This window comes from Physcomitrium patens, chromosome 21 (assembly GCF_059467195.1).
Source record: "Physcomitrium patens ecotype Gransden chromosome 21, ASM5946719v1, whole genome shotgun sequence".
NCBI classification, from domain to species: Eukaryota; Viridiplantae; Streptophyta; class Bryopsida; order Funariales; family Funariaceae; genus Physcomitrium; species Physcomitrium patens.
The window spans coordinates 10,644,768-10,662,242 of record NC_143430.1 but is presented as its reverse complement, the minus strand read 5'-3'; the positions used below and the strand labels follow the sequence as shown (position 1 = coordinate 10,662,242).

The following is a 17,475-nucleotide window of genomic DNA, read 5'->3' as shown; positions in this document are numbered from 1 at the left end:
TTTATATACATCCATAGAGATTTTTTTTTTTTTTTTTTTTTTTTTTTTACAAATAAGGTAGGAGCCCCTATTGGAGATTTAAAATGGAATATGAAGTTTTTAACCAAGCTTTTATCAATGTATTCTTTAAGTACAACCAACTTATTTTGTAATAAGCTCTAGATTGATCTGAATGGTAGTTGAGTTTTTTTTTAAAGATCAATAGAACAATTATAGAGATGATGCTTTAGAAGAATATCTACATTATTTTTTTAAAAAATATCTTAATATTATTTTTTTAGCTTGGAATACTATTTTAAATCTTTTTTTCATAAAAAATACGTGTGGCATATAGAATAAAAGTTGACCCTTCTTTTGTAGCATGCATAAAAGTTTTCACACCTTTATTAAATGTTATATAAAATTTCAGCCACACAATCCTTATTATAGCTATAAAAACTTGTTTTTCAATACATCGTCTTTTTTGGTCACTATGCTCCTCATTTTGACATTGCATTGCTTCTTTGAATAATGTTGAGTAGTGTATTTAGGTTTTCTATAATATAAGTAGAATCCTTCTTGTTTAGTAAGAGGTTTGAAACATATCATATTAATTTGCAAAGATTTTGGCTTTGATGAATAAGCTTTTAGAAATGTAGAAGTTGTTGCCATGACTTGCCTTACATCTCTCTAACCAAAATTTTATTCTGGATATCTTTGAAAAAGTCACTTATTGCATGTAATGGCTTAAGTAATTAATTACTCTAATAATTTTTTTTTGCTATTATCAACAATAAATTTTTGATATTATCTTTTAATTCATGTCAAAATTGATTGATAAGAGCTCTGTCATTTCAATCTACATCACAAATAAGGTTTTGGAGTTTTACAACATATATGATAGTTAAATGTAATTATTCTCATAAAAATAAGAATTTGGTCTCTATTTTTTTTCATTAATTTTTTTAAATATGGCTATAAAGGCTTTTAAAAATAAATTCAAATCATAAAGGAGTCGTGAATCTTTTTTTATCAAAGGTAAAAATCAAAAGAAAGTACTCACGAATAGAAGTATACATATGAATCTAACTTAAATAAATCTGTTAGGATATTGGAAAGGATGCAACCTTAGAAAGAACTTCTTTTTTTGTAGAAATCCTCAAAATTTTGATCTTGTTCCATTAAAATTTTCTAATATACTTATCTTTGTCTCCTTCATACTTTTAGAAATAAAGCTTCTTGCATTTAATCATAAGTTGATAGACTTGCAACTTTCAATTATACAATTTTTTGGCATAGAGTTTGAACCTCATTATTAACTTCTTCTAAAGATATAGAAATAGTACCTCTATGGTTCACGTTAGCAATATACAAGATTTTCATCCTAAGAATGTAGTCAAAATTATGAAGATTTATAATAGTTACAAATCTATTTTTACTTTTGTTGCCAGTACCATCCATAATTTTTACTTCTATAGATGACTCAAATAAAGTCATAAGTCAAATTAGAGAAGGATAATCCACAACCTCTAATATTAAATAAAAAATTATATAAAAAATAGTTTACTTTTAAAAAAAAATCAATCAATGTTTAAAAAACTAAAAGTTAGTTTGAAGATAAGTAGTTTGCAACTTTCAAAATACAACAATAAAAGTAGAATAATATATTTACTTCTAAAATAAAACAAAAATAATAAGTTAGTACTCTTATCAAACTATCAAGGATATGGATTTCAAAGAATTAAAAGATCTATAAATTCTTATATTACTCGAGCAAATTAAAAAATTACTTAAAGTTGGTTATTACAATAGACAAAAATATTAAAAAGACTTGAAACAAGACTAAGCACTAAAAAAGCATTGACAAGAGTGAAGAAAGCTTCACTCTTACCTTCATATATACTATGTAACTAGGAGCTATGCAGCAACATTCTATAGGACATTTAGCACATGTTGACTTAGTTACACACATGTTTTAACTTACCAAGTAAGTTTTCTATGTGTACCCCACATAATTAGCTTGTTCTACAAGCTATCAATGTATGTGATATATAACTTATTTTTTTAAACAAGTTTTTAACCTATCAATTAACTACAAATACGTGTAAAGTCAAAGCAGTATCTATAGAGCTTTTAAGAAGCTTCTTTAGAAGATATTATGAAATTAATCTACTTTTATCTACTTCTACTCAATCATATAGGTAATTATTGGAATAAATATGTATGTTTGTGATAACATCATAAAAAATAATTTTAATACAATGATAAAATAAGACTAATAGTGATAGAATCTTGAAGCAATTTATTATTTTGTAGTATTAATTTAATGCATAATATTTTTAAAATAAATAAAAAATAACATAAATAATAATATATATTTTTTCTATATATATAATTTTAAAATATTTATTTGATTTTATTGACATATTTTTATTTTATTAATATAGTCTTATTTTATAATAATTTAAAATTAAATATATTTATATTTAAAATTTGAAATGAGAGTCTCTTTTAGATTAAGATTTGAGTTTATTTTAGTTTTTTTAATATTCTTTTAAAACTTAATTAAAAAAATTTAAATATTTTTCAAATAATATTTTATAGAAAATATTTGAGATTTAAATTTAACAATCTAAAATATTAAAATTTATTATATTTAAAATATAATAGATAATCAATTTAAAATTAGAAAAAAATATAAAATAGATATTAATTTCACGTAATTATAAGATTAAAAATAATTTAATTAATTTATATTTTATTTAAAATAATTAATTATTAGGATTAAAATTTTTAGAATATACATTTTTTTGTTTTTTAAGAATTTTATTTGTAATTATACATAAATTTATACATAATTAAGGACTTTAAATATTAATTTTATTAAAATTTTAAAAGTAAAAATTAAATACAAGTAATCAAATTTTTATTTTTATTACTTAAAATTTAAAATATTTTAATAAAATAAAATTTTATTTTTATTTTATTATTAATAAGTATCAAAAGTAAGACAAAAAGAAAATAAAAAAGATACTTGAACCAAAAGAAAAAAATCTTTTGTACAAATATAATTTAAAAAATACATGTACAATCAAAATATTATTAGTATTTTAAAAATAAATTAGATATTAACTATAAAAATAAATAAATATTGAAGAATATTGGTAAAATAATTAAAAAAATATAATTCAATAAAGTATAGAATAATTTTAATGAATGTGTATTTCAATTAAAATTATTAATATAATTATTTTATTTGTGCAAATACTTATCTTATGTATATAATCTATTCATTCAAATAATAAAAATAAGTGATTAATACAAATAAAACTTTGATCATGCTTCTTTTTATTAATATGTGATTTTTTCTATTTTTTGCTAATTATCTATTAAAATAAAATAAAAATTAATTTAATACCATCAAATATTTTAATAAGATATAGTTGTGTCATAGACTTATCAAATACTTGTAATAATTTAGATAAGAAGTATTAGATAGAAATAAGTAAAAATAATTATATTATATAATATCTTATAGAAAAGCTTTTAAGAAGCTTCATAGACTTGAATTTGATTTTATATGTATCTACAAATAATTAATAGGTTGAAAACTTGGCCAATAAGTTGATCATATCTTGAATGTATTGGACACATGTTGAAGCTATTATAAAACTTTGATACATAGCTTTTAGTCAAATAGTACATTAAGAAGCAAGAAACTGGCCTTCTTCACTCTTATCAATGCTTTTCTTCTTCTTGGTCTTGTTTCAAGAGTCTCTAGTCATTTTGTCATTAACAATAGCAATTTTAGTTTAATATTATACTATATTTAAGTGGTTATTTATTCTTTTTTAATAAAACAAAGATACATTGATTTTTAGATTATTTTTAATATATATATATCTTTGATAATTTGATAAGACTATTAATTCACCATTCTTTTTTTTATAGATGAATAATTCATCCTATTTTTTTATATATTTTTTAAAAATTTATAGAATTATTACATTTAAATTAATATTTTTTATTTTGTGATTTTTTTCTTAAAGAGAAAAGACTACTCTTCTTTGTAGAAATTTTTATTTGATATTAGAAGTTACAATTTATGCTTTTTAATTTTATTTGTGAATTTATTAAAGTTTTCTATTATAGAGCTACAAAAAACATTATGGATGCTTCACTTGATAGAAGTGAGAATTGATTTACAACTATAAAGGATCTTTACAAGCATATCAATATTTTTAAGATAGAAATTTTACATATTATTAATGTCAATGATGAAGGTACTACTCTTAGGCTTATAGAAGAAATCAATAATAAGATTCAATATTCACATCCATAAATTGTAAAGTTGAGAAAAACAAATAGATCAATTTCATAATTCAATTCAAAAAAACTTACCTCTATAAATATAAAAGAGGTAAGGATTAATATGCTAAAGAAGTTCAATGGAATAAGATTAAATTTTTGAGAATTTATATAATAAGTCAAGTTCTATCTAAGATTGCATGCTTTCTAATATCTCAATGGATTTATTCAAGTTGGATTCATAGATATACCTTTATTTCTAAGTATTCTATTTTAATTTGCATCTTTGATGAAAAAAAATATAATGATGTTTATATGATCAAATTCATTCTTAGAAGTGTTTACAATCTCATTTGGAAAAATTGATTAAAAAAATAGTAGAGACAAAATTCTTATTTTTATAATAATAAATATAATTAAATATCATATATTTTATTAAATTCTAAAATCTTGCTTACAACATATATTGAAATAATAAAGCCTCTACCAATCATTTTTTTGTATAACTTAAAAGATAATGTTAAAAATTTACTATGACGATATAAAAAACAAATTCATTGAATTAATTTATTTCTCAAGCCATTGCATGCAACAATTGACTTTTTGAAAGATGCCAAGAATAAATATTTATTTGAAGAGTAATAAATCAAGTCATAATAAAAATTCTTAAATTTTTAGAAATTTATTCATTAAGGCCAAAATTAATGCAAATTAATATGGTATATTTTAAACCTCTTACTAAAAAAAATAAATTTTTAGTTGATAAGAAAAATTATGCTTATATAATGGAGAACCTAAATATAATATTTAATATTATTTTAAAAAAATATAATTATAAAATGATGAGCATATTTATCAAAGAGAAAAATGTGTCAATAAATAATTTTTTAAAATTATAATATGGACAATGTATTTGAAATCTTATACAACATCTAATAATAATCTTATTTTCTTTTTAAATATTTCACCTTGCTTTATAATAGATGTTTGTTTAGGACCAAAAAATTACAAAATCTTTATCTTATTAAATTTAAAAGCTTAAAATTGTTTTATAAATAAATATTATTTAAAAAAATATAAAATATTTTTAATAAAAAATAAGTTTGTATATATAGAAGTCATAAATGATATTTTTTTAAGATATGTTACCTATGTAATTATTTCTATAAATGTAGCAAATAATAGATATAATAATTTAATAATATTTAATGATATTGAATCTTTATCCAATTAAATTATTTTAGATTTATTATGGTTAAAAATATATAATCTTCAAATAGATTCAATTATTTTGTATTTTTTTATTTTTTCTATAATATAACCTAAATTTTTGTTATTTAAGTAAATATTTATAAATCTTATATAATCAAATTTTTATTAATAGGTATCATGGACATATATATTTATCTAAATAAGAAGTATTAGATAGAATATAAATATAGATAGATTTGATATTATCTTGTGGCAAAGCTTTGTAAAAGCTACATAGATGCATATTTGACTTTAGACGTGTTTTTAGTTGATAGGTAGGTCAAAAACTTGGCCAACAAGTTAGCCATGTATTGCACGTACTAATAGCTTGTGGAATAAGCTAACTATATAGTGCACATGTAGAAAAATTATCTTATAAGTTAGAAACTTGTCTTGTAAGTTGGACACATATTGGAGATTCTATAGAATATTGCCATGTAACTCTTAGTTAAATAGTATATATAGAGACAATAGTAAAGCCTTCTTTATTCTTCTTAATGTCTTTTTAGTCTTTAGTCTTATTTCAAAATTCTCTAGTCTTTTTGGCTTTGGCAATAACAATTCTAATATAATATTATACCACCATTAAGTGATTTTTTAGTCTTTTTGAGTGACACAAGAGTATATTAATCTTTTAGTTCTTTGATATTTATGTCTTTGAGAGTAGGTGAAAGAACTTTTATGTATGTTACAAAAGAAAGATTATTTTTTGGTGTTTATGAAACATTTATTTTAATGGTGGAATTACTTTAAGTGGTATTTCAAATCAATATAAATATTATTAATATATTTTTGAGATAAAAAATATAGATTTATTTTTAAAACATTGACCTTATGGTTGGCCAATTAATCTTCAAGAAGAAGCTCAATTGCTACTTAGACCAATTTATATCTTATTATGAAATAAATTAACTTTTCTCAAAGAATATATTAATGAAAACCTCACTAATAACTTCATACGCCATTCAAAATCTTCATTATGAGCTCCTATCTTATTTGTAAAGAAAAAAAACGGATCATTGCAAATATATATAGACTATCAAAGGTTCAATAAAATTACTATCAATAATAGATATTAGAACATTTAATATTAAAATATTTTAATCAATCAAATTAAGCCGAAATTTATAAAAAAATAGTTGTATAAAGAGCATAAAATTTGATATGTATTAAAAAAGAGTTGAATAAAAGACTACATTTGAAATTAGATCTGAGCATCTTGAATATAATATCATATTTTTAGAACTTTCAAATGCATCAATTTCTTTTTAAAATTTAATGAATGATGTTTTTTGAGAGTTTTTAGATGATTTTATGATATATTATCTAAAAAATATTTGAATCTACTTTAAGAATATAAAACAACATGAATTTTATGTTTCTTATATATTCCAAAAATTTAGAAATACAAGACTATATGCCAAGATAGAGAAGTGTATATTTCACACAACTTAAGTTTACTTCTTAGAATATATCTTTTTAAATGATAGTCTTATAATAAATCTTAAGAAAGTTTACACTACTATACAATAGAAGATTCAAAAAATAATAAGAGATATTTGATGTTTTTTAGAATTTGACAATTGCTCTTAGCTCTTTATTAAAAAAATTATAGTAAATATTATAATTCTACTTATACATTTGATTTATATTAACAAACTTCAATGAAATAAAGGAACTAAAACAACATTTGAAGCTTTGAAGAAAACTTTTATAACAATTCCAATCTTATATTAGATTGATTTTTGCAAAGAAATTTTTATGAAAACAAACACATCAAACTTTTTTTTGAGTATGGTATTGTTACAAATAAGAGCAAATGACAAACTTCACTCAGTAGCTTTTTATTTTAAAAACTTTTCAAGAGCCAAAAAAAACTATAAGATCCACAACAAAGATCTTCTTACAATTGTGGATTCATTTCAAGGATAGTGCCATTACCTAGATGGTACTTCAAGTTCACCAATTATTTATACATATCACAAGAACCTCAAGTATTTCATATCAACTTGGGTTTTAAATTACTAAAAAATCTATTGAAACATATTTTGGTTAGAATTTGAATTTAAGATCACATATTGACCAAAAAAAATAACAAGATTTATAAGACACATTTTTTTAGAAGTTTTCATCTTGTACCAAAAGAAAGAGATGATACTTTTGATTAATAACAAATAAGTCTTTTGAAGCCAAAATAATTTCATCTTTAAGTAATAAAATCAACTTTGATTGTTAATTAAATATTTTTTAATCAAGTTAATGAAGTATATCCTCAAATTTTCTTGTTCATGATATTAAAAATAATCCTTCTAAATCTCATGATATTTCTAAATTTAAGTTTAAATAAAATCTATTCTATTTTAATAGACACTTATATGTTCCAAAAAGTGAAGTATGATTATATGCTCTTTAAGCTTGTCATAATTTCTCATGTGTATGATATTTTGGATACAAGAAGATTTTAGAGTTAATATCAAGAGATTTTTTGTGGTATCATATGTAAAAAAATATAAAGACCTTTTACAATCATATGATATTTTTTCAAGATCAAAAACTCTTCATTATTGACCTTATAAACTTCTTTAGCCATTACATCTATCAAAACAACTATGGTCTTTTGTTTCTATAGATTCATTCATATAAATTATAATTTAAAGTTTTCATGGCTTAATATTTGTGATAGTAGATCATTTCATTAAAATGACATATTTTTTACCATGTACAAAAACTATCACAATTAAAGAAAAAACTAAATTTTTCTTTGATAATATTTATTATTATCATAGATTGTCAATAGATATTATATCAATTAAAAAGATTCAATTTGAATTAAAATTTTAGATAATCATTTTTAAAATATTGAAGATAAGTACAAAATTATCCTTGATTTTCTATCTTCAAAGTGATAGACAAATGGAACAAGTGATTCAAGTTTTAAAATTGTATTTGAGAGATACCATTAATTACCATTAAGATGATTGAATAACTCTTTTGCCATTTATAGAGCTTGCATATAATAACACGATACATTTTTTTCTCAATAATCACCTTTTGATGTTAATTATGATTTTCATCTCTAATTTGATATCTTAAATTTTTAAAATTGTTAATCTTGAGATAAAAGATTTGACAAATTGTTTATCAAAGCTATATATAACAATGAAAGCACAATTAAAGGAAGCTCAAGAACAAAAATAGATCAATGCAAATACATATCACAAGGAACAACCTCAATTCCAAGTTGGAAACAAGGTATTCTTATAGATATTGTCTAATTTATACTTCTTGAGTAAATAAATCAAATGTCTATTGCACAAAGAAATATACAAAAAATAAAGTTGATTTACTAAGATTTCAAACAACTTATAAATGCAATTGTGGTTCTATAAAGTTAACTACTAGAATTACCAAAACCATCAAAGATTATTTATAAAATATCCTAAGTATCCACTAAATAAAAGGTACATTGAGCTAAGGAGGTTAATATTTCCTACTTCTCTCTTTTTTAATAAAGGGGGGTTAAAATAATGCATTGTCACTTCTAAAAACCTCTACATGTGTAATTTTGATTACATAGTGACTAAGTTCATTGTACTCAAATATTTATTTAAACAAATTATAAGATATAACAATAAAAAGACTCATCTATAACTTAAAGATATTTAAATTTTGATTGTAATTTTTTTATTTCTAATCGAGACAATTAAGTTACACATCTAGATAATGTTGCTTAAATCTTCTTGAATAATAAAACAATCCATGATTTTTTTTTATCCTTTAATACTAAATTTCTATTTTGTAGCCTAATATTAATAAGTGTGTCAAAAATTCAATAGCAATAAATACTCCTTTAAGTCCAATATTTGATATGATATATACCAAAAATTAAATTATATGTATAATAATTTCGAGTTTTTTACTTGTGGTACACAATTCTACTTTCATACTTTTAAAAACAAACTCTAGATAAATTTTCAAAGTTAGCAAATATTACATGCAATTCATATAACTGAGACAAATTAATACTCTAATAAAACTATCATCTGTACTTGTAAAAAAATGTTGAAAAATATTCATACACATCATAGTGGAAAATATACAATGCTCACATGTAGATGTATACTTTTTTGCCTACAACAGATACGCATGCTACTTAATTCCTCCAATCTAAACACTTCCTACTCAACCTTCATCAACATTGACGAAACTTTAAGTAGAATCCTGAAAATCAAAAAGGCCAAACTAATAAAAAAGCTGAAACAACAAAAACCATGCAGACACTGAATGACTGGATAAGTGGGAGATGACTGAGACAAAACGGGATGATCGCAGCCGATGAGAAAAACGGAGAGCGGAGGGGGGAACTAGAATGAGAGGGAGAGCAATGGAGCGGAAGGAAGGAAGGGAAAGCGAAACGAGGGAGGAGAGGGGAGGTGGACAAGAAGAGAAGGCGAGAAGAGAGAGGGAGAGCGCAGAAGGCGAAGAAGGGGAGAAGGGGGAGGAGCTAAAAGGGAGCGGGCCATGTGCGGAACACCTGGTTTCGCTCCGCCATTCCGTGCCAGCAGCGTCGTCTTGAGGATGTGAGACAGATCCTGACGGGGGACCGGCCATGGCCAGCTGCTTACAACATCGTCATACTCCTCTGTCCTGATTTCTATAACAAGTAGATCTATCTTACATCTGCACTTCCCCCACCCCAACCCCCGCCCCCCACGCCCTATGCTCTCTCTCTCTTCGCATCACCTCATTTCAATTTAATGCCCCACCCCTGCTGCTCTTGCTCTCCTCCCCTCCCCCTTCGCTCCCTCCCTCCTCCAAGGGTTTTGTCCCTCGCCTTCAGATCGTGGAGCCGGCACCATGGATGAAGAGTACGATGTGATTGTGCTGGGCACCGGGCTGAAGGAGTGCATCCTCAGTGGGCTACTCTCCGTGGATCGTCTCAAGGTGGGTGGGATCGCAGATCGTGGTTGATCTGTGTGACTCGGGCGGTGTGGCGTAGCTGCCGGCTCTCTGGGTGTAGCGTGGATTTGTGGTCGGCGAGGGATGACGGTTTGCGTGGGTCGTGGTTGTGGGGGCGGTTTTGGAAGGATTGTGTGCGTTGTTGGATCTTTCCGGCAGGTTTGGAGCTGGGGTGGGTGGGTGTGGTGAGTCAGAGTCGAGGTGTGCGGTGAGGTTTGAAAGGGTTGGCGAGTCGCGCAGATGGGTGGAATGCTTAGTTGGCTGGAGGATGAGCGGTGAAGAGGTTGTGGAGTCGGTGATTGTTATTCGTCCGACCCCGTTCCGGTTCCAGAGTTTTTTCATTTCTTTTTGATGGTACGTGTCGGTGGCAGGTGCTTCATATGGACAGGAATGACTATTACGGCGGAGCTGCTGCATCTTTGAACTTGAACCAGGTGGGTGATGTGCGAGCCCTGAAGTGTTGTATTGATCGAATACCGTGGTGGCGGCGTCTCGTGTTCCCAATTTAGGCGTGAGATCGGTTGCCCGGGCTCTGGGTTTGAATTGTGTGTTTGAGGAATTTAGTGTGTGGGTGTGTACGCTTCGTTCAGTTAGGGTCTGTTTGCAATTGAAGAGCGTCGCTGCCTTGGTTTAGCTTGCTGCGATGTTTATGGAACGGGTATTCAGATATATTACGCGAAAGCGCGCGATCGGTTAGGTTTGGAGTTGGAGGCGTTGGTCGCACTGCTTCCCGTGGGGTTATGGAGGGTGTCGGAATCTGTTTTTGGAGTCATTACTCGGGCAACTAGTGTTGGAGCGACGCGTTCCACCAAGTCGATCAATGTTCATACAGGAACGAGCTACATTGGAGCAAGGGATTGGTTCAAAACAGTGTTCAAGCTTTCAATAGTCATGTATCGGAGACTGTGATAACAGTGTGGGGCGTTTTCTGTGTCGCAGTTGTGGCAGAAGTTCAGAGGGAATGAGAAGCCTCCGGCGTCTTTGGGATCCAGCAAAGAGTACAATGTGGACATGGTTCCTAAGGTAATGAAAGTGTGGGCGTGATGTGTTTCAGTTTGCAGTGAATTCGTATCTGTTGCGCCATCAGTGGGTGTGTAGTAACACGTCCAGCCACGTACGTGCGCTGGTAAGTGCAAGTGATGGGCGTCTGAAGTTTGGAATGCGCGTTTTGTGTTGCAGTTCATGATGGCGAATGGCGCTCTCGTGAGGGTGCTCATCCACACGGATGTAACGAAATACCTGCTATTCAAGGCCGTGGACGGCAGCTACGTCTACAAGCAGGGAAAGGTGCGCACTCGTGTGTTTCCCGTCGGGGGAACAATCTTGAGGTTGCTAGAGTTGTTTGGTTTCCATGTTGTGGTGGAGCGATGCTTTGCGGTGGTTTCATCCAGAGGCTTCTGGCAGATACAAGAGGACCAGGCCCCTGGAGGGTAGATGCAGGCACCGCGGTGCGCTTCTTATAAGCGGAGGATGGTGTAGCCGTTTGCCGTGCATTGAAGTGGTTTGTGGTGCCATGATGACAGGTGTATAAAGTTCCGGCCAACGACGTGGAGGCATTGAAGTCGCCCTTGATGGGGCTGTTCGAGAAGAGGCGTGCTCGCAAGTTTTTCATCTTTGTGCAGAACTATGACGAGGAGGATGCCAAAACACACGAGGGAATGGACTTGCGGACAGTAACAACCAAGGAAGTTTTCGAGTATGTGTCTTTCTTTGGCCGGAATCTGTAGGTTGATTTGCGAGGTGCATGTGTGTTGGGCATGGTCGCTTGACGTGTGTTGGATTGTAGGGGTGGTTGTGACCACGGCAGTAAGCTTGTGGGGGGTAATTCTGGCGGGTGCTGCGTCTCATCGTGTAAACTGTGGTGCAGGAAGTTCGGGCTGGATGCTAACACAGTAGACTTTATTGGACACTCTTTGGCTCTGCATCGCGATGATCGGTTCTTGTCGGAGCCAGCGTTGGACTTTGTGAAGAGAGTCAAGGTATGCCGAACGTCGTGAACGCATGGTCATTATCAAAGTCAGTCGCTTTGGTTTCGTTTCCATCACTGCGCCGAGGAAGGCTTTGGGTATTGCAGTGTGCACCGATGTGGCTGATTTGTGACGTGTTTTGGGACTGGTGCAGTTGTACGCCGAGTCGATGGCACGGTTCCAGGGGGGGTCGCCGTACATTTACCCGCTGTATGGTCTCGGCGAGTTGCCGCAGGTATGTCCTCATGCCTTGCTGGTGCCTGTTTCCATTCGTCCAGTGTACGGAGCACCGATTGTACTGTGGCGTTGTGAAGCTGGATGGGGAGATTCGAGGTTATGAGTATGGCGTAACCACCACCAGACAGTCAGATTGGCAGTTCGCAATGGGTGGTGCCAAACTGCAGGCTTTGGCAGCGGGAGTGGTTGAGGCAATGGGTCTTTTAGGGGGCGAGCAACTTCTTCGTCGTTCTTAGCGCCGCGCGTGCGGGGTCTAATGTGATCCGAGTCTGACCTGGGTACGTGAACTTTGTTTGTTGCAGGGGTTCGCCCGTCTAAGTGCAGTGTACGGAGGAACTTACATGCTTGCCAAACCGGAGTGCAAGGTACAAGAATGATGGAGGTGGTGGTGGAGCCACCAGATTTTTGTTTGTTCTCGTGCTTTGGTGGCGAACGAGCAGTCGTGGGTGGTTGGGTTGATTGAAAACTGAGCGATGTGGATTTGACGTGTGATGTAACAGGTCGAATTTGATGAGATGGGTCAAGTGATGGGAGTTACATCTGAGGGTGAGACGGCAAAGGCTAAGAAAGTCGTGTGCGACCCGTCATACCTGCCGAATAAGGTAATGGAGCATTGTAGGATTTGATGTTTTGTGTGGGTGCGCTTCGAATGGAGGTCGTGGTTGTGGCGGCGAAGCATCTTGTGTGGATGGATCCGTTGAACATGGGGCTTTGGTTGGTTTCAGGTGAAGAAGGTCGGGAAGGTGGTGCGTGCTATCTGCTTTATGAGCCATCCGATTCCGAACACCGGGGACTCCGATTCAGTTCAGATTATTCTACCGCAAAAGCAACTTGGCCGCAGATCGGACATGTAAGTGGTGCAGCTTCGAGTGCAGTTGCGTGAGGAATGACGTGGAAGTGTTAGGGTGCCTGAACGATTGGAAGAGAGGGAGGCAGGCGTTGGTGTTAATTATGTGTCGGTGAGATGTGGTGGCCAGTGAAGTGTGATGTATGGTGCATTTCTCTGGTACGGAGTTTGTGTGGTGTGTTCGATGCTGACGTTTGGTGGACACGGTGGCAGGTATGTGTTCTGTTGTTCTCACTCTCACAACGTGGCTCCGAAAGGCAAGTATATCGCGTTTGTTTCAGCGGAGGTGGAGACGGAGAACCCTGAGGCTGAGCTTCAGCCGGGGCTTGCACTGCTGGGGCAAATTGACGAGAAGATTATTGACATGTACGACATGTACGAGCCAGTGAACGATTCGTCGCTGGACAACTGTTTCATTTCAAAGGTAGTAATTTCAAAGGATCACTCACTGGGAAGTCGCATGTGTACGTGGGGGGGAAGTGTATTGAGGGCTGCCATATGTGTGGTGAAGAGTTGGGTCAATTGTTGGTCCGGTGTCAATTTGAGAACCTGGGAGACGAGTTGCGAGGCGTGGTTGAGCGGCTCGATGGGAGGCGCTGTTTGCGTTGATGTGCGCTGATGTAGAGTTCGCAGATTCGGGTTTTGAAATGAGAGGGAATTGTGTTTTTTTTTTGACGTCTTGTGTTTTGGTTTGTGTGCGTGGGGCAGAGCTACGATCCAACGACCCACTTTGAGACGACGGTGCAAGACGTGCTTTCGATGTATACAAGGATTACGGGGAAGAATCTGGATCTGAGCGTAGATTTGAGTGCGGCAAGCGCTGCGGAGGAGTAGTGGTGAATGTTAGGTTCGAAGGCGTTTACTTTGAGTAGATTGTGGGAGTCTGGTTATTCTGCCAGGGTCTATTGTTGACTACTTTTGTGTAAGGCTATTCACATTTTACATGTTAATTTAATGTCATGAACGACATGCTTTCCTGTATCGATGTGCGCCTTGTGGGGTGGTGGTGATGTCATGGACTTGGGTGTGGCATGGGCCATTTTGGATGGGTGCAAATAGTGATATGCATGTTGCGTGCAAGCTGTAAGGCTCTCTCGATGCTTTGGGTGCATGCACGGGGAGGCGCGCACGCGGGACTGGAGGCAATGTTGGAGCACGGTATGTGGGCCCGAGGGCCACTAATTTGGACATCACGCCTGGAGACGAGTTGTGGTATTGGGATGCCTTTCGAGATAGTGATTGCACCTTTTTCAATTTTGGACAGCATGATTTTGTCAGCACGGATGGTCGCTGTGGTCATCGAAGACCGACGGGTTGCACCAGCTGGGTGTTGACAATTGTTTGCGTGTTGACACTTGTTTGCCTGAAATCGTATCACGGATTCGTGTGTATTGTTTTGTTGTAGAGTTTGGAGAGGTGTTGCTCGGTCTTTACGTGTTTTATGGTTATTTGAAAAATACGTGTTGAACCTGTCACATTTACTGGGTCACCATCGATGACGACGTAATCTAAGTAGAAATATTGTTGTCTGAGTACTTCTGTTGTATTGTTTTTGTATAGAAGTTTAGAAGTTTTGTTATATTCATACTGCACACTTGTTTACTTGTTCGTGTGTGGATTGTCAGTTTGCTGTTTGGTGCTGTCGTTTCCCTTGTAATCTTTTCGCCAGTTGGTTTTTTCATAACCTTTCTCACCTCATGAATGTTATGATTTCTAATTCTTATTTTCTTCAGTTCCCCTCTGTTATGATCATGGTGTACTTTTGTAATTTTTTTTCTGGATAGTTGTAATTTCTTTCCTGGATAGTGTTAGATGAATTTCTTTAAGTCAAAATAAAATCTTTTTACAATATTGTATATGATCAAAAACATACTTGCAACACCCTTTCTCATTTGTAGTTTCATATCTTTCATATAGTTTCTCCTTCTTTACATCCAGTGATAGAATTTTTTTCTAGATGAGACAAGGTTTTTTTGTAAGTTCCATATAGATTGTAGCACCTTCGATGTAAGTAGGAAGATAAGACTAAGGCCTCAAGGCTTCTCTAGCACATCCATATAGATTACATGTGAATCTTGGTGAGGCTTGAATTCTTGATCTTTTTAGAAAGTTATTTTTGAAATAAAAATTAATTACATGATTTTTTTATTATTTTCATTTTATCTTTAAACCATTAAAACTTGTTAATGATAACTTGAATTTACATGTTTTTTATGTCATTAAATAGATAAAAAAATTGTCTATTTAATATATATATATATCTATATATATATATATTATTTTTTATTTTTTATTAGATGAAAATTGAACGAACAAACTATGACTAGTTTTATAGTATGCAATTCCTTGATTGTACTTATTTTTCTTGTTTTGTATTGTTCTTCTTTTACTTTTATTTATTATTTCTTTTAAGTTATACCACTAATTACAAATAATTTTTAGTTAAGGTCATCTTGTAAATTAATAAGAGGGATGAATTTTATTTGTCAAAAGGTGGTGCTTTGAATGGTGTATATGAATGTGAAGTTAGTATGTTATAATTGATCTTATTTGGTTTTATTAATTGAGCATTGCAACTTGGTCTTCAGCATTGGTAAGTATTCTATCTCTCATCTTTCTTGGTTGTAAGTTCCATCTTAATTGATTGAATTTTTAAAAATATAAATTTTAATTATTTAAATATAAAATTATTAGGATGAGAAAGTCTATTTTTTATTTAAGTATTTTTTATAATTTAGCAATATTTATAGGATATACAAGTCTTATTAGAAAAAAAATTTATAAAAATGAAGTCTTAATAAGTCTTTGAGATAGTTATCTTAATTGATTTAGTATTTTTACTTACTATTGAGTACTAAAGATAAGTTATTAAGATCAATGTTTATATTGGCCTTTTGCCTATATTTATTACTTATTAACAAATCTATAAATATTAATTAGTAATTTTAAAAAGTATAAAAAAGAACCTAATATCTTTTTAGTTATTTATATTAGAAATAAAAATTTTAGTTGATTTAAATTAATTTTATTACTATAAAAAATTATTAAGATAGAAAAATATAGCTTTAATTTCATGTGAGGATTAAAAAAAAGTCATAGAATGTTTTAGAATTTTTTTAGAATTTTTTAAAGATTTCTTTAGAATGTTTTAGAGAAAATTTTAAAACTTTGGTAAAATTAAATTTTTACCACCTTGGGAGCTATTATGAAGAAATGGAGCAAGATTTGAAGGGCTTGAAAGATTTCTAGGCTAATTGGATATTTTAAAATACCATGGTGAAGTCAAAGATATAGAGATATTAGTTTTAATAATAAAAAATATGTGAATTAGTAGCTAGTCTAATCTTTGTAGGAAGGGAGGTACACAAGTTCTACCTAGATTGTAGCTTATTGAATGTAGTTAGGGAGATAAGACTAAGGTCTTGTGGCCTCACTTATATCTATATATATATCTATATATATATATATATATATATATTACATGTGAGCCTTGGTGAGGCTCAAATCCTTGTTTTATAAGCAAGTTATCTTCAAGGTAAATTATTTTTAAGCGTGTAGTTGCTTGATTTCATTCATTTCACTTGTTTTGTATTTGTTTTTCTTTGTTTGCTGTTATTTTTTTCTTTCAATTCATACCACCAATTACAAAAAATTCTTAATTTATGTCACTTTTTTATTTGGATTGAAGGATAAAATTTACACTCACATTGGTGTAAATAAGGTATTTTTATTTTAACTTTGAAAAATAGTCAAATTTTTTATTGTTAAATATAATATTGATTTATGCCATATTTTTGTCAATTAATTATTATGTGCTTGATATTTGAAGTAGAAATTTTGAAAATACATGTATTATAATATTAACTTTCTAAAAAATTAATATATGCTTGATTTAAAGCTATAAAAAAATTTAATGACTTTTTGCTT

At 30.9% G+C, this 17,475-nt stretch overlaps 1 protein-coding gene across 2 annotated transcripts; it reads left to right on the top strand.

Moving 5' to 3' along the window:
* The first annotated feature begins 10,297 nt into the window (after positions 1-10,297).
* Positions 10,298-14,529, top strand: LOC112274516 (guanosine nucleotide diphosphate dissociation inhibitor 1). Of its 2 annotated transcripts, none has more exons than XM_024504129.3 (12): positions 10,298-10,482; positions 10,869-10,931; positions 11,437-11,520; positions 11,677-11,784; positions 12,021-12,193; positions 12,365-12,476; positions 12,619-12,699; positions 13,004-13,066; positions 13,202-13,303; positions 13,427-13,551; positions 13,762-13,972; positions 14,257-14,529. In XM_024504129.3, exons 1-12 carry the CDS (start codon positions 10,396-10,398, stop codon positions 14,380-14,382), a joined length of 1,335 nt encoding a protein of 444 aa, XP_024359897.1. In that variant the 5' UTR covers positions 10,298-10,395; the 3' UTR covers positions 14,383-14,529. The 2 variants fall into 2 exon arrangements, with proteins under 2 accessions (XP_024359897.1, XP_090102076.1); XM_090245950.1 differs by lacking the exon at positions 10,298-10,482 and adding an exon at positions 10,510-10,656.
* The last annotated feature ends 2,946 nt before the right edge of the window (positions 14,530-17,475 follow it).

Excerpts from the sequence above, each read along its gene's own strand:
- LOC112274516 (XM_024504129.3), top strand. The coding sequence starts at position 10,396 with ATGGATGAAGAGTACGATGTGATTGTGCTGGGCACCGGGCTGAAGGAG. Across the intron at positions 10,483-10,868 it reads TCTCCGTGGATCGTCTCAAG|GTGCTTCATATGGACAGGAA; the intron begins GTGGGTGGGATC and ends TGTCGGTGGCAG. Across the intron at positions 10,932-11,436 it reads CATCTTTGAACTTGAACCAG|TTGTGGCAGAAGTTCAGAGG; the intron begins GTGGGTGATGTG and ends TCTGTGTCGCAG.